This window comes from Prunus mume, linkage group LG2 (genome assembly GCF_029339155.1).
Source record: "Prunus mume cultivar Tortuosa linkage group LG2, ASM2933915v1, whole genome shotgun sequence".
NCBI lineage: Eukaryota > Viridiplantae > Streptophyta > Magnoliopsida > Rosales > Rosaceae > Prunus > Prunus mume.
In genome coordinates, this window is record NC_142699.1 from 20,981,832 (window position 1) to 21,002,710 (window position 20,879).

Below are 20,879 nucleotides of genomic sequence, written 5' to 3' on the forward strand. Positions count from 1 at the left end.
TTTGGCTTTAAATGGGAAACTAAAATTGATAAATAAAACACGTGGATCAAAGGAATTATCAGCCAATAACAAAGAGACGAGAGAAACAATACAGCTAAATTCATTCAGATGTGCAGTCATCTTTCTCAAAAGTACAGGTTCAGCCACCATCTTCAAAAGAGCTGAAGAACCTTGCCATCTTTTCTGAAAGGGATTGCTGGCTTTCATTTAATGATTCTTCATCTCCCTCATACTCATCATCACCTTCATAGACCAAATGGATCCCCCACTTCTTCAGCTCAACCCCTTTCATCATCGGTGGCTCTCTCCGTATCACACGTATGTTATAACCATCTTTCAACTGAGAAACCAAGGGATGGTGAATTGGGTATCGGCACAAGTGAACTTGGTCTTCATTTGTATTTGGCACTCCCAATAACTTCAAAGCTGAACAGAAGATAGAAAAATCCAGTATGAGGATCTGAGCTAGAATGTCTACTATTGCAGGGAGTTCTCTTATGTCATCTGGTATTTGCTGGTTGAGAGAGAGTACAACAGCTATAATCACACTTTTGAGAACACGGTTTTTTCTTTCTGAGAATGTAACCACATCTTGAGAAAACCAGTCTGGTATCTTGCTACCGGGAATGCTAAGATTGCGTATTTTCCTCATGTAGCTCTGCAACAAAAAATTTCAAATCTATGATTGTGTTTCACTTTCTTATACATGTACACACATATAGTATATACACAGAGAGAGAGAGAGAGAGAGAGAGAGAGAGAGCACCTTAGCAAGTCTTTTCTTAATAGCTGATGAGCAAGCTGTGCAACCACTTGCAGACAATCTTACCAAGGACTTCAAGCATTCAAGTCCTGGAATGTCCACAACTTTCTCACAACTTGTAAGGTTCAGCATCGCCAAGTTCTCGAGGTTTGAAATATCAGAGATACTTTCTAATGCGGTACAGTTTGCAACATCAACTTCTTCCAAACTTGAGGGAAGCAGAGGCAGAGCCTTGAGCTTTTTACAGTGAGGTAACAGAAGTTTTTTTAGAAGAGACAGGTCCCTCAGGCTGGCTGGAAGGCTATAAAAGTTATTATGGCCTAGATTCAATATTTCGAGTGATGACAACTTCTCGAAATCATGTGCAATTTTACTAGATATATTACAAGCACCAGCATGCAGTTCATATAGCAGTGATAGATTTGAGAAGGAAGTAGGGAGCATAAAATTAATCTCTTCTGTTTCTTCCCTCTTTTGATGCTTCTTTCCCATATTTAAAACCATTAAACTGGACAGCATTCCGAAGCTTTCGGGTAGTTCTGTCACTGCAGTTTCCACCATCAGCAATCTGTGCAAGGAATTCAATTGTCCTATTGAAGCTGGAAGCTTGCAGAGGTGTTTACATCTGTTCAACTGTAACATGGTAAGGTTTTCCAGCATCCCTATCGATTCTGGCAACTCAGTAATATCAGCTTCAGTTATGACTATTGTAGTCAATGCCCTCATGCTTCCAATTGATTCTGGTAATGATCTAAGAAATCCACATTTCCTCATCTCAAGCTTCTCAAGTGACTTCAAGGCACCAATCTCATGTGGAAGATCTGTGATTAATGTCTGATCTATTTTTAGCACAACTAGAGAATTCAAACCTCCAATTGAATCAGGCAATCTGCACAAAATTTGACCGTGTCCTGTTGATAATTCCTTCAAGTTTGATAATGAACCCATGGACACAGGAAGTTCTTTGATTCCGCTACCGTAAGTATGAAATTCCATTAACGAACTGAGGTTGCCAATGGAATCAGGAATAGTTGTCAGTGATTTACACCAGAGCAAACTTAGTTTCTCAAGGTTTGCCAAATATCCAAAGGAAACAGGTAGTTTTTCTAAAGCAGAATCGTTGAGGGAGATTTCTTTCAGAGAATGCAACTTTCCTATCAACTCAGGTAGCCCTTTCAAATGTTTGCACCGGTTCAAGCTGAGCTTTTCGAGTTTTGAAAACCGGAAAATAGATTCAGGAAGACCTTTTACAGCAGTGCCATCAAGGAGAAGTTCTTTTAATGATACCATGCTGTCCATGTTGCTTGGCAGTTCTTTCAGTTGTAAGCAACCAGAGAGGATTAGGTTCTCAAGTTTTGTCAGGCCAGAGACATCATTTGGAAGTTCAACGAGGTTTACACAGTCTCGAAGGTTCAAGTGGACCAATGTACGCAAATTCCCAATCGAGGCATGAAGCTTAGTCAGTTTACTGCAACGCTCAAGATTAAGCTTTTCCAAGGCCCGACTCCCAGATAAATCAGGAATGTGGGTTAGGTTAAAGCAGCCGTTCAGATTCAAGAGCATCAATTTCTCAGCCAACTGGAAAACAATAAAGTGTATGAGCATTACCAAAATGCATTAGTTGTGCCTTAGAAATAGGAAGAAAGAGACAGAGATACAAGGCAGACACTTATGAAGATCGGTGATACAATTCTTGCTGTCACAATTATAATGATGAAGATGAAGATGATGGATCAGATAGTGAAGTACATACCTTGTTACCGCGCCCATGCCACAAACTTTCAATTTTGCTGCGTGGAAGATCAAGGACAGCAAGTTGGCGAGGGGAAAAATCCGAAGGAAGAGATTTCAGAGGACAACCTTTCCACTGTAACCACTTCAACTCTGCAAGAAGAAACTTGAAGCGGCCTTCCAAATTCAGATCATTAATTTGAAGCAGTCTAAGATTGACCATTGCTCTCAGGGGTTCAGAGAAAATTGTAACCTCTCTCTTTTTCTCTGCTTTAGTTTGAAGATATGCTTTGTATCTTTCTTTTAGGTATGTAACTGCAGAGGTAAAAGTTGGGCCTCTTCGAAAGTTATCCCAAGAAATTCTGTCACCACTTGGATCCCCCACCGACCTTTTCATTGATTCCAAGTCTAGGACTATCCCCTGTATACATCTTGTTCCCTATTATCAAGGTATGGAAAATATATAAGAAACTGAGTGAAGAAAAATAATAATGCATTATCCTTATTAAGTTAGAAGACATTCAAGCCTCTTCTACATCTAAATCCAGCTAGAAGAATATATAAACAATAAAAATAGTAGTGCTGGAATCTCTACCTTATTATCCTTGAAGACATTCAATATTTCATCATGATCCCAAAGTCTACTACGCATGCCAGGATCTAAAAGGTTTTCCTCTTTAACGATTTGTCTTCCCATGTCTCTAACTTCATCGTGCATCCACAATATACCGTCTCCATAAACTTTAATGAGTGATCTTGCTACGAGGTCAGAAATTGCTATCTCACCATCAAAACCACAACCTTTCAATATGTCAATTGCATCTTCTCTCCTCATATCCATTTTTACAAATAAACATGCAATGTCCAGAAAGATGCACTTCTCTTGCTCGTCTAGCGCATCATAACTTATCTTTAACACATCCTGTAGATTGTGTGGACGAATCTGTTTCAGCTTCTGCAGAGCATCTCTCCATTCCTCTATTCTCCTCTTATCAAATAGGTAAGAACCAAATACTTCAAGAGCCAATGGTAGCCCACCTGTGAGAGACATAATTTTCTCAGACAGAGTCAAGAAAGTATCTGTGGGTTTTTCTCTTCTCAGTGCATGGTAACTAAAAAGTTGAAGTGCATGAGAGAATTGCAACTCCTTGACCTCATACAACTCGTTCACAAGATGACTGGGTAAGACTTCTCTATCTCTTGTGGTAACAATAATTCGGCTTCCTTCATAAAACCATTGTCTGTTGCCAACTAAAGCATTTAGTTGGTTTACGTTATCAACATCATCCAAGACAATAAGAACTCGCTTCTCGTATACAATTGCTTTGACTGCAGAAATACCAGTATTAAGTTCATTTACAGACATGGTATTAGAAGAAAGACTACCAATAAGCCTGTTTTGAAGTGATAATAAACCCTCATGCCCTGCTGAAATTTCTCTTACATTTGAGATGAAACTGTGGCACTCAAAATAACCCACAAGTCTATTAAAAAGAGCCTTGGCAAGTGTTGTCTTGCCAACACCACCCACGCCATGAATTCCGACAACTCGAATGCCGTTGGATCTAACATCTAACAACCTCATCACGTCTTCAATCCTGGAATCAAGTCCCACTGTGTATGCATCAAGACCTACTGGGGTTTTGTTCATTTCAGTCAAAACCGTTTTGACTAACAATTGAATCAACTCTGCTTCTTTGCTGTCAATATACATGATCACAAATACATTACTTAACCGCTTAAGGTGATAAGCAAAACATAAACTATAGCCACTATAAATTTTTGCATATCTATAGAAAACAAACATAAATAGTTAATTGTACAAGAAAACTGAGAAATAATTGTATCTGTTACAGACAAGTTTATCTTGACAATAACTAAATCTTGAAAAGTATAAAAGGATCAAACTTTGTAACCGTTCTAGCTGGTCATATAATGTGGCAGTTTTCATTAATTATTATGACCAACTTTAACTAACAAATCAACTGCAAATCATGTGATCAGTGACCATAAAAGAGGAAGAGGGCGTAGAATGAAAACACCAATTAGTTAACACACGAAGCAGCTATTTGCGAAAACAATTGGTCCTCATAAACAAGCCAAAAGTCTAACACTTTAGAATGTAAATCTGAATGAGAACGACAGTGGGGTGAGGAAGATACATGGGAATTTAAATTACTATATAAAATTGATCTTTACCAAATCGCCCAATTTAAATTACTATATTATATATGAATGAATGAATAAACAAAGTGAAAAAAATACCCAACCACACTTATTTAATTAATTCTTCCAAAACATTTTGTTATATCTTAATATCATAGGATATACCAAAACTTTAAACATTAGATTACTAAATCTCTAATCATCTCAATTTTTGCATGTTTATAGGAATGATCAACATTAGCTAGGGTTTTACAGGTTTTCTAACTGATTGAGTGGGAATTTAGTTATGAATTATGATTATAATGTTAGTACTATTACTAATTTAATTCAATTAATTACTACCTCGCATTGAAAATATACCCAGCTGTAAGACCGACTTTCGCCATGGCACTTCTCCACCTAGAGACGACGGCGTTTCCGTACTCTTGCTCATGAGCTGTAAAATGCTTTGCAAATGGACCCCTCTGCCGTCGAACGTCGGAGGGGTCCACTTGGTAAAACACAGGTAGAATCATCAGGCGCAGTCTCCGGCTGCGCTCGCATATCTTAGCCAGCTCTTCAAGGCACCACCTTGAGTCGGCATATCTCGGCGACAGGACGACGATGGCCGCCGCCGAGTCTTCGATCGCCTCCAGCAGACTAGAAGCGATCTCGTCCCCGCGGTTCAAACCGTCGTCGTCTCGGAAGACTCGGACGCCGTGTTTCTCGAGCGCCTCGTAGATATTCTTTGTGATTTTTGTGCGGGTGTCTTCGCCTCTGAAGCTCAGGAACACGTCCCAGCGTAGCCGGAAACCTCCCGGGTTTGACGAAACGGCGTCGGCGTCGTCGACTTCGACAGCCATTTCTGCTTTACTTGTTATGCGTACGGAGAAATATGTAGATGGCAACTAAAAGTATTGATAATTTGAGTTGAAAACTACAACTTAATTATTATTAGGCTTATTTACTGTTGTGCCCGTGAAAACTTTGGTTAAACCTCACTCCTTTCAAAGCAAAGTTAAAAATAAAAAGGTTTAAATGCTTCAGTGCTTTTAACATCGATCAATTTTCACTTTACCCTTTAAAGTTAAAAGTGATCCACTTTCTATTGACAATGTTTCGTGTTTCACTTAACCACTTTCCGTCTATGCCATTTCAAATTCCGTTAAACCAATGACGTGGCGGGGTACTTTGGTCCATTTAATTGAGCTGGGATTTTTCCCACCAATCTGAGGGTGTGGCGTGTACATGTGGAGCCCACCTCTAACATCCGATATAGCTCCAACGTTCTAATTGATCTCAGGTGCTACGGAACCAAAAACCCCAAATTGGCTTCCTCTAAAACCCTAGAAATCGAGGTTGGGTTCCACGAAAGTCAAGATGAAGACTGAAATAGTTGATGAGGGGAAGAGTTGGATGTGGCGGCACCACGTTGCTTTTGTGGGAAGATAGCTCGCTTACAAACTTCATGGACTGAGGCGTTCGATTCCATGTTTGTCTAAACTCATCAGGGGTAAGTTATATTGTTGAAAGTGTGTGAATCCGGTTAAATTTATTTATTAAGTGGTATTAATGTTTGTTGCAGATGAGGAAAAAAGGATGTGGGTTTTTTGTTTGGGTGGATGTTGAATTTCCACATAGAGAGAGGCTCTGGTGAGTTGGCTACTTAGAAGATTGAAGGAACTTGAAAAGGACGTTGGGCATCGTCAAGCAAGAGGAAGAAAGTTAATGGGTTAACTTATTCTTTCATGGGGTTTAGTAATGGTTTTGTTTTGGCAATGTCTGTAACAACTTGGCATAAAATGTGGCCATTGCAATGGAGGAATTAGGCAGATTGTACAAGTCTAATTTTGCAACTGTATGTAAAATATCATGTCTTGGTAGCTATGTAATGATGGAGGAACATGGTTTCCATTTGCAACTAGATGTAACAATGTATTGGTACTTATGTAATGAATGTGGTTGTTGAACACAATGTGGGAGTTACTTATTGGATTTTGACCTCAAATGTAATGGTATGAAAAGTATTACCAAATGAACAGTACCACAAACACTTGCAACAGTTTATAACACTGATCAAATCCTCATAGTTTATAACCATTTTATAACATTACTAATAAAGTTCTTAATAGTTGGACTTGCAAAATAATAGTTCAATCAAAAGCCTCATTTCAAAGGTTTGTCCTTAACACTTGTCCTTAACAGTTGTACATGTAAAACAAAAGTGGAATGAAAAGGTCTTCATAAGAGGCATTTTAACAAAACACAAAACATTTTCACATGATCAGAATCTCCTAGGCTGATAATTATCCACCAAATCCTTCCGATTGGTAAATTTTATCATCTTGGCAGGAGATTTGAACCTCTTTTTGCTTGGACCACTAGCAAAAGGGTGTGATAAGCTTGCACTTGGTTGAGATCCTTGCACAGATTGAATAGTTTGGGCAGGTTGAGAACTTTGGGCAGTTTGAGAAACTGGACAAGCTTGCACAGATTCAGTTCCTTGCATAGATTGAGAGCCTTGCAGAGTTTGAGAACCATCCTTCTTTTTGGGGAATTTAATCCTCTTTGCAGGAGACTTAAACCTCTTTTTTGGGAATGTCCGAAGCTTGACCACTTGATATGCTTGGGCAGTCAAGGTGGGCGATTTGAGATGTCAAGGGCTTTGAGATGCTTGAGTGAGGCGTTTGAGATGTCAATGAGGCAATTTGGGAAGCTTGGCCTGTTTCAGAACCATGTAGAGTTTGAGAACACTGGCCAGTTTCCAACCTTCTTCTCACCTACAAATTGAAAAGAATTCCAATTTACATCAACTACATCTCATACCTCATCCTCTTAATATCAATAAAAATAAAGGAGGCTTACAGGTTGCTTGGCTGTTGATTGTCTTGTAACCCTTTTGGTTGATGTCGTATCTTAAGCAGATTTCTGAACTTTTCGTTTACATGGGACCTAACATAAGTAGAGAATCACTTGAAAATAAATAAATAATAAACGTCCAAAACAAAAATGCATTGCCAATGTGTTTTTGGAAGAGACAAACCTGACTGCTGCTACCTTCTTTTGCCTTAGGGCAGCTCCTCCTATTATGGCCTCCTTGTCTACAAAGTGAACACTTGGTTTCCAAATTATACCTTTGCAACTTGGTGGCTGTAGGATTAGATTTGCTTGGTTGTTCACCTGCCAACCTCATCCTCTTCTTCCTTGGTCTCCCAGGTTGTTTGTGATAAAGTGGTGGCATCAAAGGAGGCCTATCACACTTAGGCCTCAAGTCTTCACTTGTCATTGGATGAACCAATAGACCATAAGCTCTCATAAAGGCCTCCTTCTTGTAACAAGCATCAACATAAGCAATATGATCCCCATTTAATTGGCCAATTGCAGCACAAGCATGCTTGCATGAGATCCCAATAATATCCCATCTCCTACATGAACAACAATGCCTTGCCAAATCAATCATAACCTGACTTCCATCATAGTTTTTGACCTCATATAAACTCTTCCCAGCAAGCTTTGGAATGCACCAAGCTGATTCTTTCTTTGTTTTCTCCAAAATCCCAAAAATCCTTGGACCAATGGCATGTTTCCATTTCTCACAAGATGCTCTTCTAGTTGCCATCAACAACATAATATAGTATCTAATTCTCTCTATCATGGTTAAAATAGGTTTGTCTCGTACTTCTACAATGGCACCGTTAAAAGCCTCGCACATATTATTCAAAAGGATGTCACACTTGGAATGAGTTTTAAAGTGAGCTCTACACCATTGTGATAGATCTAAGGCCGCCATCCAATCAAATGCAGCTTGGCTCAGCTGTCTCATATTTTTCATCTCAGCATCCCACTATGGTATGGTTGTGCTCCTTGCAATTTTCTCCATTTGCAATTTCAACACCAATCGTCTGTGACCAGCAAGCAAAAAATTTGCTTCTAAGTGTTTGAGGCAGTGTCTATGCTCAGCGTTTGGAAAATGATCATGTACTGCATCAATCAAGTCTTTTTGCTTGTCTGTGATAAAGACATATCCGCAGCTGTTTTCGATTCTAAGGTCCTCTGCCAACAGTTGACAAAATCATGACCATGTTTCATAATTCTCCACCTCAGCCACTGCATACGCAATAGGATACATGACATTGTTAGGATCCACACCAACAACAGATAACAATTATCCAGGGTGATGACCCTTTATATGACAAGTATCAAATCCTATAACTGGCCTACATCCCTGCAAAAACCCTTGTTTAATTGTAGCCAAGCAAATGTAAATCCTCTGAAACCTTGGTCTTTCACCTTCCAACTCACATTTCATAATGATTGTGCTACCTACATTTGTCCTTCTTAGTTCAGCAGCATAATCCTATAATAATTCATACTGTTTTTCATAAATCCCCTCAGATATGGATGTTGCCTTCTGGCTTGCCCTATATATTTGGGATTTAGAAGCTATCACAGACAAATCTTCTCGTACCTGCTGCTTAAAAGTTCCCATATCCCAATTATGCTTTCTAGACAGTTGAGTAGCATATCTCTGAGCTAACCATCTTGAGTTAGCATGAAAATTGTGATCAACTGTCCCACAATCATGCTCATCAACTAATTTCTTCACTTGAACCCAGTCACTACCATTAACTGCTGAAGCAAAACAAACCCATTTACAATTTCCTGCACACACTGCCATAACCCTATCACGATCATTGCATTTGAATTTAATCATCCTTCTGTTCACAATTGAATAGTTCCTAATTGCTTTCTTAAATAGGTCAGTGGTTGCAAACCTTAAACCCAGTTTAAACACAGTGGTTGCGCATGTCTGTTTGGCCTAAATTCTTGAAATGTAGGCAATTTCTTCTTTCTTTTCTTCTGGTTCTCATCATCCTCATCATCTGAGCTACTATCCAAGCTCTCAACATCACTTTTAGCTACATCAGTTGACTCCCGATCTTCATCTACAGGGGCATTTGGGTCTTCAACTACTTCTGGCTGGTCTACATAATTTTCAAATGCTTTATCGTCTTTTCTCAACAACTCACATTCATTTTCACTTTGCTCATAAGCACTGTCAACAAAATCAGGGTCCTCTTCCTTGTCTTCTTCTTCACTGTCTTCACTGTCTTCCACATCAGTGTCACCTATATCAGCCCTACTACCCTCATTGTTCAGGGGCCCATCATCATCACTTGAAACCCAGTGTTCAACTCTGCAAGCAGGCCCATGATGCTCAGTAAAAGGCCGGCCCTCTTTTTCATTGTTCAATGGCCCACTGCCTTCAGTAGAAGCCCTATTTTCATCCCTACCAGGCCCAATATTCTCACTATCCTCATTTAATGCCACAACTACCTCTTCACAATCCTCATCCACTGCAACATTTTCCTCTTCAATGTGTTGTACATAAATCAGCACCACTCTCTTATAAGAAAGTGGTACCTTATCACACAAACTTAACAGATCAGCATCCTTGTTTATATCCAGTAACTCCTCATTTACTACTCCTTTAAGAGATACTTTCCCCATGTGCCCAAGCAGTTTCACTTGCTCCCACATCTCTAACATATTTATATACTCTACAGTACACCAATCCAAATATCCTACAGACCCACCAATATAACACTACTTATTCTGCTTGTTTTTCACAATTCTGCCACTATGATGCACTTCAAAAGTTACCAAGTCTTTGTCACAGAAACAAAAAGGGTTTGTTTTTAACAAAAGCTGAATAGTATTCTAAGACACTTATTAAAAGCAAGACAACAACCACGGTTCGATTAATATATTCAAACCTAACTAGAAGAAAACAAAAACGGGACCACATCAGGAAAGGTATACTGCTTTAGAACCTCCTTTGCCGACAACACATAACACAAAAAGACCTAAACCCTATCAATTTCTACACAATGCGTATCACTATCATGTCAAGATTCTTTTCCACGTCAAAGGACAAGATTCCTTTTTAGAAAACAGGTCCCTTTTCGAAGAATCATTTACAGTTGCCTGCTCTGCTTCTCGCCAAACGGGCATCGTCGTTACGTCGAGTCATCGCGTCACTTCTTCTTGCCTTCAAGTAGTTGTCGAAACCAACTGAGAGCGCTCTCCCTTTCTCGATCCTTATTCTCAAACCCTATATCTATAATCCCCAAATCTCAATTTTCCCTCCCAATCTGATTTTATGTTTTCATTTTTGAGTTCTAACACTGATTGTCGTGGCTGTTTTGTTAGATGGGTCCCCAAATTCCACATCAGCAGGCAATCAATCCGTTGGAGCTATATCAGATGTTAGAGGTGGGCTCCACATGTACACGCACACCCTCAGATTGGTGGGAAAATCCCAGCTCAGTTGAATGGACCAAACTACCCCTGCCACGTCATTGGTTTAACGAAATTTGGAATGGCGTAGACGGAAAGTGGTTAAGTGAAACAAGAAACATTGGTCAAGGGGGCAAAGTGGGTCACTGTAGCACTTAAGCCAAATAAAAATTAGGTATTAGACATAATTATCTTTACTAATTAGTATACACGCTTTACTTGAGTTGCAACACACTGAAATTAAGACTTCGTTCGAGAAAATTTTGATAGTGGTGTATCATGATCTTAGAAGTTTAGATTTTGAGGAACTTCGTGGTTTTGTCTCAATTAGTGCACTATATATGGTACTCGAGGAGAGCAAGCTAGCTAACAATTATGGTATTGACTCTGAGGCGTGTGGCTGTGTGTTACGACTAACTCATGGGTTACCATGTGCTCATGAGATTGTAAAGTACAAGAAAGACAGTAAACCTATTCCACTTGAGTGCATTGATTCTTATTGGAGGCAACTTGACATGACATGTGCACTTAAAAGAAAAACATCGGAATGTTTCTATGATGCAGAGATGAAGTTATTTCATAGGCGTTGGATGAAGTCTGATGCAATTACACAAATGATTGTTAAAAGGAAACTTATGGAATTAGTAGCACCACAAACTACTTCACTTGTGGAACCATTTGTGAAAACTAAGACTCGAGGTAGGCCATGTAAGAAGATGGATAAATCTACTCGTCGTGATCCATCCTTGTTTGAGGTTGTAGATTCACCTAGGTTGGATGGATGTAGTGTTGGTGGTCTTCCTTCTAAAGTGAGTGCAAAACAAAAGAGACGACCGAAGGAGAGGGTGGGTATAATATATTTATATATTTATCATAGCAAGATGATATAAGCTGCACGTCTATAGTAATTTTATAACTAACTATATACATGTGTGCAGGTGTATCGCACCCCGCTACATAAGCTAGTTGAGTTTGTTAATGCATTTCCAAAAGCATTAAGGTCGTACATCCATCATGTAAAAGATGTGGCAGCATATGGACATTGTCGGTGCAGAGCTATTGCAACATTATTAGTTTATGGTGAGGATGGATGGGTACAAGTAAGAAGAGATTTATTGAATGAGCTTGAGTCTTATTCAGTTCGCTATTCAACACTTTATGGGTCTGAAAATAGGGTCTATGAGCTAAAGCACTCATTGGCTTACTTTGGACCTGATGCAAATTTTATTCGGTGGATGACTATGCTTGACATGGGCCATATTATTGCATCATGTTATGATGTTGTACTTGTGCACCTATCTAATGTACAATGTCTAAAGTTCTTACCTCTTAGATCAAGACCATTGCCACTATCAGACCGTAAAGAGATCGATATCGGATTCATCAATCGTCATTTTGTGCAAGTATTTTATAATCTGAATATAAGTTGTTTATGTTATAAATATATCCTTATCTATATATATTTACACCTTTGTGCAAGTATTCTTGAAGCCAAGTCATCCAATTCCCCCTATAGGAACAAACTGGGACAGATACCAAGAATGGTGGACTACCGAATGGGCCCCCCCATACATCACTCGCATACAACAATTCATAAATATTACAAGGTCTACTGTTATAACTAGAGAAACAATTGCATCTAATGATGATTGAACTTGGTCTTTTAACAAATTCAAGGGTGAGACATATGAATTGGGCAAATATTGTTGTTTTTTCCTTATCTGTTTGGCTTTGTACTCTTTGACATTCCCATGTCTTAAGAATAAGCGTTTTATATTTTTTTTTATTGCAAAGTTCAATAGATTTCTGGTCCTTGGATAACTCTGGAGAAAAAGTTTACTTACAATAGTAGAAAGCTAAGAGCATAAATGTGATTATATTCATAGAATCCATATTTACAAAAATAGAAATAAAAATTACAGCAAAAAACTGTTTTAGTTCAGTAAACATGAGAGACAGAGACAGAGATGGAGTGTGAGAGATGGAAAATAAGATATAGCAAAAATGAGAGAGAGATGTGTGGGCCGTCAGAGAGAGAGAAGACATGAGCAAAGAGAATAAAGGAGAGAGGAAATTAGGTAATAATTAAAAGGGTATTTTAGGAATATTGGTGGGCGTAAAAATAGGATTGTGTTTTTTAAAATATATATGGTGGGTGGGAAGATAAGGTGTGTAGGTGGAAATAGCAGCACTCATTAGTATTTGAGACAAACAGTATTTCTGTTTTGGTTTTAATATATAGGAATTGAATTTTATTTTGGATTTAGCCAAAGAGGAGGCCCAGATTCGTTGGCCTTACATTAATTACTAAAAAGACAATTATACCTTATTTGTTTAAAAGCCTGACCCAAATTCGTTGGTTTCACTTTTTGTTCATCAGATCCCCTTTTCGTTGATCAGATCTCTATCTCTCTCTCTCTCTCTCCTTCCGCAGCAAAGATGACCACATCGCCATGATGAGGCGTGAGGTGTTGGACCAGTACTTAAGGAACAGGGCTAGTGAGAATGGGGCGACTGTGATAAATGGGTTGTTTCTGAAGATGGAGAAACCGGGAGATGGGGAGGCGCCGTACGTTCTACATTACAGAGTATGATGGGAAGGTCGGTGGGGCTGATGTGAAGAAGAGTTTGGAGGTTGATGCTGTGATTGGAGCCGATGGGGCTAATTCTAGAGTGGGTAAGAGTATTGATGCTGGTGATTATGAGTATGCCATTACCTTTCAGGTAAATTATGAACTTGCTTTGTTTTAAATTAAGGAGCTACACTAATATACCCAAAATAGGGATTGAAATTATAAAAAAAATCTCACATGAATGCACTTTAAAAACACACTCAAAATCCATTTACTACATAATAAATGAGTGTTGATGTTCCTATAAATTACATGACTGCCATTAATTAACTTAAAATAAGCCCAACACAAAAAACTAAAAGAAAAACCCAAAAGAAGCCCAGCAAGCCCTTAATACATTGTTAATATCATACTATAGAAGTACATTAATAATACCATGTTATAGAAGTATATTGTTAATATCATCTCATACAAAAAACTCAAAAAACCCAAAAAAAGAGGCTAGCAAAACATTCGATATCCTTTGTAGAAACCACATTCAATTGTTCACAGTTTCACCAGAAACAATCGCAAAGACAAAAGGAAATACATTTACAAGAAGAAAAAAAAACACTGTTAATACTATGTCATAAAACTATCTTCTTATGCATATCATAAACCTCAAGTGCATAACTATATATAGAGCAAAATATAAAGTATGCTTTGTTACTAAAAATCTGTTAATACTATGCCATAAAAGTACACTGTTAATATTATGTTATAGAAGTGCACTGTTAATACTATGTCATAGAAATCATCTCAGTTGCAGGGTATGAACAGTATAACAACTATTCATACCACTTACTGGTAGTTAAAAACTACGTCATTTCATTTGCATAATAGGTACGATAAAGAACCCAAATAGTACCAAACATCAAAACCAAGTTAACACTAAATAGTGTTTTACACATTAAAATCACAAAGAACCTAGATCACTGAGAATCTAAATCCAAGAACAGTAATTATCATTTTTCTTGTCTTTTATTCAATTTTCTCAGTAACCAAACATCAGATAACATACATAGATAGAGCTAAACAAGTCAACAACAATGAGAAAAACAAGAATAATGAATTCTAAATCTCTAATTCCAAATATTATATCATTCTAAAATAGAAAATGCAATATAGCAATGACTCATATTGACTAATTAAATATTTTATGCCAAAAACTCATTCCAAAATTCTGACTACCACCAACTCTAGGATCATCGGCACTCCAAAGAATGAAGAATCAAATTGAATCACCATATCACCATTGCCAAAATCTCAATTCAATCATACACTAAGCAAACACTGTTAATACTATGTACTAGAAATCAACTCAATTGCAGGGTATGAACAGTATAACAATTGTTCATACCACTTACTAGAAGTTAACAAGTGTTCATACCACTCATAAATAACAAATTGTATACTACAAATCAACTTACCAGCTTTGGTCATTCTAATACCACTATCAATAATAGTCAAGGTATTATTGTTTTTGTCTGGCTGACCATCAAGCTTGCTCTTGTCAATTATACTCTCAAATCTAATCTTGTCAAGAGCCTACAAACAGAGCATGACATAATGAGTCAAAGGAAATTCAATTCAAACAAAAACATTATCGAAAAAACTTATTCTCTTCAGTCTAAATACCTCTTTTCAAATGCAGCTTTTCACAACAAGCAGGCCTCACCATCTTATCTGTGTTAATCCAATATTGCACTTAAAATCCTAAAAACAAAGAAAGCAGAAAACATAAAGGAAATGATAAACAAAACCAGTCTCCGATTATAAAGAGAGATGAAACTGATTCAACTTCAATTAACTCTGCTTATGCAGATGCTTACTGAAAGAGAGATGTGAGATGAGAAGAGGAAAGGTACTGGTTTAAAGTATGACAAGTGTGGAGGCAAGAAAAGCATGAGGCTGACGAAATGGCATCTTCACATTAACGGCTTGACATGAAAATATGAAATAAAAATCAGTCTTCCATCCTCACATGCTTGGCTCCTGGAGACCCTTTGAGTCTTGGTTCAAATTGGGTGAATTATTTGGTTCAACTTAGATTAAATCTAAGTAAAAAAGCATAAATAATTGATAGTTTAGATTATTATGCCTTTGTGGAAAAGCAAATGACCAGTGCTTTAGTTTGTGATTAATCACAAGTTTGATGAGACTACCTATTTTAAACAAAAGGGTCAACTAATTAAGATATTAACTTGAAACATGCATATGAGGCACACACAAAGCTGTAATCACCATGTTTGCGTGATATGCATGTGGCAGTAGAAATCTATCCTACCAAGTGCTTTATAACTTTTCTGTGTCAAATGCACTTGTCAGGCACTGATATATTGGATCCTTTATGATGTAAATATAAGAAGAAGAAAAACAATTAGAAACTCAAGTAATAGTTTTCTGTTATCAGTAAGTCCCACATCGAAAAAGAACAAAACGAGGCTTTTCCACATCAATTCAGCAAGAGACAAGAACACTAAAGACTTTTTATAAAGAAATTTGAAAATCATGCAAATAAACCTTCTAAGGAAATACCTGACAATTAATTATTTTAAATTCTGAGAATATTTGAAAATTAGAATAGAAAACACTCAATTTTAGGGTGAGCCAAACACGGAATCTGAAGGCCATGATTTTCTATGAAAGGCTTACCTTAGTGATAGAAAACCATTATTCTTTCTTTCAATCAGTCTTACCGGAACCGAGCCTGTGAACTTGTTTTTCTCCAAGTTTCTGCAAAGATCAAATCTATCACGGTGCTTTCTAACAAATTAAGCATTTACAGTACTTTAGACATATAACCAAATAACTTACAGGATACCAAATTCTGGAATTTAGACAAAAATTTTGGAATTGGTCCTGTTAAGTTGATGTTTGATAGATCCCTGAAATCATGAGTATCTCAATTCATTTACATTAAACGGAATTGTCTACCTTCTCATTACATTAGCAAATGCAGTAAGACCACTTACAAAGACTATCATTGTGAGATTGGATATAGAAGCAGCTATCTCCCCTCTTAAGCCACTCGAGGACAAGTGCTCAAAAGAGGAACCAAAAGCTATGACAGAATCAACAATCAGAGCAAAGGAAGAAAAAAGAAATTCTAGGCAGCAATGTAGTTGAAGGTTTGTACCTTGCGATCTACGATATGAAACATCTGGCTATGGAAGAATCGCCGTCATCGGCGTCGGCAAACAGGAGATCCAGGTTGAAAACCGGGAACACCAAACGGATTTGGTAATTTTGGAATATGTCATCGGTGAAAATCAGCGATTTGTCGGGGTTAGTGCAGGCGAAAGAGAAATCGTCTTCATCTTCGTTCTTCTCGCACTCACCACCGGCGTCGGCGCTTCAACACCTTCGCTTCTCTTCCATTTCTGCTTCTCCTTCTTTTTATCTAAAGCTGCAGTTTTAGGGTCACTGAATTCGAAATCACTACTATAACCAGCTACTTTGAGCTTGGAGTTGAAATATACAGAGAGCTGCTCGTATTCAAAATTTGTTCTTCAAATTCCTATCATAACTGGCGAGTTTTGGGCCTGTTTCAAAAAATTCAAACGAAAAGGTCAAAGCCGTAATCTAACATAGAAATTAAATCTACTCGATTTTTGGGTTTATTTTGAGTGTGTTTCTATGTTTTAAATAGTGTAGGATATATTTATAGTTTCATGTCTAGGAATGGGTGTTTCACTAATTTTGTATTTAAATTATCCGTTAATGCTTGCTCTGTGAGCTTTGCATGTGGAGTTGTTTGCAGGAAATTGCAATCTGATTATAAAAATTAGTGGAAGAAAGGAACTTCTAATTCAATTTGAACTCAATTGTTGTGCTTTATGTTAATGAACTAGGCAAATTCTTTGATTTGAAGTTGTTAATTAACATTCTGGCTGCTTGCATAAAAGTCTTTTCTTTTCTTGGTATTTATTTGGCTGAAATGACTATATCTATGTGAGTAACTCGAAATTGAGACATGGTTTTTGGTATGCATTTTTAATTTGTTCTAAAAAAAACGTAGTTAGCTTAGCATCAAAACAAGAAAAACCCTTTGTTTAAAGTTTTAGTTGTATCTTCTATATTTGGTCAAAATTTTGGTAAAAGGCTAAACCCCATGTGCATTGCTGAAATATGATTAATTGTTTACCCTTAGTTCAGTGTTGATTCATTCTAATTAAATTCTTGGTTTCTGCCTTTTGTAAGAGAGAATCAAAATCCCTGATGATAAAATGGTGTACTATGAGAATCTTGCTGAGATGTATGTTGGTGATGATGTCTCACCGGACTTTTATGGGTGGGTGTTCCCCAAATGTGACCATGTAGTAGCTGGTACCGACACTGTGACTCACAAAGGAGACATCAGGAAATTCCAACTTACAACAAGAAACAGAGCCAAGGATAAGATCCTTGGCGGCAAAATCCTGCGAGTGGAAGCGCATCCAATTCCCGAACACCCCCACCCCCGAAGGTTAGCAGGCAGAGTAGCATGCATTTGATGTCTACTTGATTTTTTGTCCGTAATTTTACCAAGAATTTCATTTGAATTTTGTTTATTTTGTAAATACAAGTCTTTGAATATTAGGATTCAAATCAATTTGTCCTGGGTGAGTGCTTGGAAATTGAATGTCAACTTGTGTTTTTTTGTTCAATTTTATGAACGAATCCAAAATATGGAGCTGCTAATATTGAAATTCTTATCAAGTTTTGGTTTAGCTTTTTGGTGCATGGGTTTGAACTTTTTGATTTGGAAATGGTATTGCAAAACTACATTGTACAGGTTCTGCATTGTAGTTTTGCACAAACTACATGGCAGTTTAGGAAACTGCATTGCAGTTTTCATTTAATTACAATTGGATTTTTGCTATTTCCTTGGCCTTTAACCTTACCAATTTGAAGAGTAGAGGCTACCCAGATGAGGAATTGGGTGGGCAAGAGAAGAGTAAAACTACCCATAAGCAAGGGAACTCAAAATTGGACTTTTGGGAATGCATTGCAGTTTTGGAAATGTGTTACAGTTTTCATTTAATTACAATTTGATTTTCTTTCTTTCTTTGGCCTTCAACCTCACCAATTTGAAGAGTAGAGGCTACCCAGATGAGGAATTGGGTGGGCAAGAGAAGAGTAGAACTATCCAAGAGCAAGGGAACTCAAAATTGGACTTTTGGAAACTGCATTGCAGTTTTCATTTAATTACAATTGGATTTTTGCTCTTTCGTTGGCCTTCAACTGCACAAATTTGAAGAGTAGAGACTACCCATATGAGGAATTGGGTGGGCAAGAGAAGAGTAGAACTACCCAAGAGCAAGGGAACTGAAAATTAGACCTTTGGAAACTGTCTTGCAGTTTTCATTTAATTACAATTAGATTTTTGCTCTTTCCTTGCCCAAACTCAACATTGTAGTTTCCTTTTTTGTATTGCAGTTTCCATTTGTGCATTGCAGTTTCTATTTTTGTATTGTAGTTTCTTATGCATCAGCTTTCGATCGCAGTTTTCATTTTAGTACTTTCATCCTAGTTCCTCCATTTTGCTTCAATAAAATTAATTTATGTTTTTGTAGGTGTTTTTGTTTTTTTAAACATAATTGATATCTACATTGTATTTTTGTTGCAGTTTTTATTTTTATTTGCAGTTTTTGTGTAAATAAGTGTTGAAATGGTTTTTTATTTTATTTTAAAAAAATAAATTTAAAAACCATTGATTGTTTATATAAATATTGTATAACTGAATAAATATTACAAAATCAAGTGTGGTGTAGTGGTTTGTGAGTGAGCCCTCCTTTGAGGGTCAAGGTTCAAGTTCCTTTAATGACACAAAATCTTTTTTTTTTTTTTAACAAGGTGAATAAAGGGCAACGGAGTTGGTCCCCGCAGACTATTGCGGTGGTGTGATGGTGGTGGCGTGGTCGATGGTCGTGGTGGCGAGATGGTGGCCGGGGTGTGGCCGACGGGTGGCTCATCGGCTGCGGGTGGCTGGCCGGAGGTGGCGGTTGACTAAATATGGGCATGTGGCATAGTATGCTTGGTTTAGAAGGAGTGGCATTGTGTGTAATTTTGATTTTTTAAATGATATTTTTGTAAAATTAGGTACTACATTTTGGTATTTGGTCTTATGCTAATTAGATGAAATTGTATTCCTATCTTCCAAAATTAGTAAACTATATTGTGTTTTAAAACTAAAGCTCCCACGTTAAAATGACCCACTTTCATCCTTTGACCGAGGTTTGGTGACTCACTTTGTCCCATGTCATCAACTCCATCCAAAATTCTGTTAAATTTGATGGCATGAAATGGGTTTTTTGTAATTTCATACCCGTGAATCATTACACTAATTGAGTGGGTGACATGGCAAGTTGAGCCCACCTCCACATAGATAAACATATAATTAAATATTCTAATAATTAAAATAACAAAATTAATATATATTCTAATAATTAAAAACCCTACCTAACACCCAATCACTCCCCCAGCCGCCACAATCCTCGCCACCCACCAACCCCATCCCTCCATTCATCATTTGATCTGTAATCTCTCTGCCAAGGAGAAGCAGAGCAAAAGCAAAACAAAATTACAACAGAGATCAGTTCCTAAGCCACCCAACCTGTATCTTTTCCTCTCTCTCTCTCTCTCTCTCTCTCTCTCTCTCTCTCTGTGTTTCTTCAAACCCCCCCAACCCAAGTTGATATTTTAATTTAAAATCAAATACCCACTATGTTTCTCCCATCCCCACCCACCACCACCAACGATACCTACTGCATCACCCAACAACCCCATGGCTGCTAGCGGACTCCTCTGAATTTGTTTTGGCAAACTGGGTTTGCATATGACATTGTCTTCTGTGTGCGAAACAAGGAAAGAGAGAGAGAGAGAGAGCAACAACCCTAACCTAGATCTGAACCTGGGTTCTTTGTACGTAGAGAGAGAGAGAGAGAGAGAGAGATAGAGAGATAGGCTAATAGAGAGATTGTTTGACATAAAAGCAGCAGCCATAACATAAGTTTGCAACCAAAGAAACAAAGAAGGGGAAAAGAAAAGATGAAAGATTCCTCAGGTGAAGGCAATCTAAGAGAGAGAGAGAGAGAGAGAGAGAGAGAGAGAGAGAGGGAATTAGGATGGGGTCGAGAGGATGAGATGACCTGGGTTTGTTTTTGAATTTTTTTGGTTACTTGTTTTTTTTTTGGTTATTTTATTATTTTATATATTTTGATTTTAAAATTTTTAATTAATTTAAACAATGAAGAATTTTTAATTAAGTTTTAATTCCATGTGGTATCCACCTCACCCACTCAATTAGTTTAATAATTCATGTATAAGAAATTACAAAAACACCC

General features: G+C 37.6%; 1 protein-coding gene and 1 long non-coding RNA gene across 3 annotated transcripts; both read right to left on the reverse strand.

The window, feature by feature from the left end:
* LOC103321662 (disease resistance protein RPV1-like) lies at positions 1 to 5,551 on the reverse strand. 2 transcript variants are annotated; one of them, XM_089045200.1, is made up of 5 exons: positions 5,021 to 5,551; positions 3,090 to 4,194; positions 2,517 to 2,933; positions 767 to 2,341; positions 1 to 658 (listed from the first exon to the last, which is right to left on the reverse strand). In XM_089045200.1, the coding sequence occupies exons 1-5, from the start codon at positions 5,500 to 5,502 to the stop codon at positions 140 to 142; spliced, it is 4,098 nt and encodes a 1,365-aa protein (XP_088901326.1). In that variant the 5' UTR covers positions 5,503 to 5,551; the 3' UTR covers positions 1 to 139. The 2 variants fall into 2 exon arrangements, with proteins under 2 accessions (XP_088901326.1, XP_008221716.2); XM_008223494.3 differs by having other exon boundaries at positions 5,003 to 5,551.
* An 8,208-nt stretch (positions 5,552 to 13,759) lies between these two features.
* LOC103321664 (uncharacterized) lies at positions 13,760 to 15,377 on the reverse strand. Its single transcript, XR_513402.3, has 2 exons — positions 15,190 to 15,377; positions 13,760 to 15,099 (listed from the first exon to the last, which is right to left on the reverse strand). It is a non-coding gene; the product is annotated as an uncharacterized LOC103321664 (long non-coding RNA).
* Between the last annotated feature and the right edge of the window lie 5,502 nt (positions 15,378 to 20,879).

Coding starts and splice junctions, on each gene's coding strand:
- LOC103321662 (XM_008223494.3), bottom strand. CDS start 5,502: ATGGCTGTCGAAGTCGACGACGCCGACGCCGTTTCGTCAAACCCGGGA. Junction 2,934..3,089: donor ATGTCTTCAAGGATAATAAG/GTAGAGATTCCA, acceptor CCTTGATAATAG/GGAACAAGATGTATACAGGG. Junction 659..766: donor TTAAGAAAAGACTTGCTAAG/GTGCTCTCTCTC, acceptor TTTTTGTTGCAG/AGCTACATGAGGAAAATACG.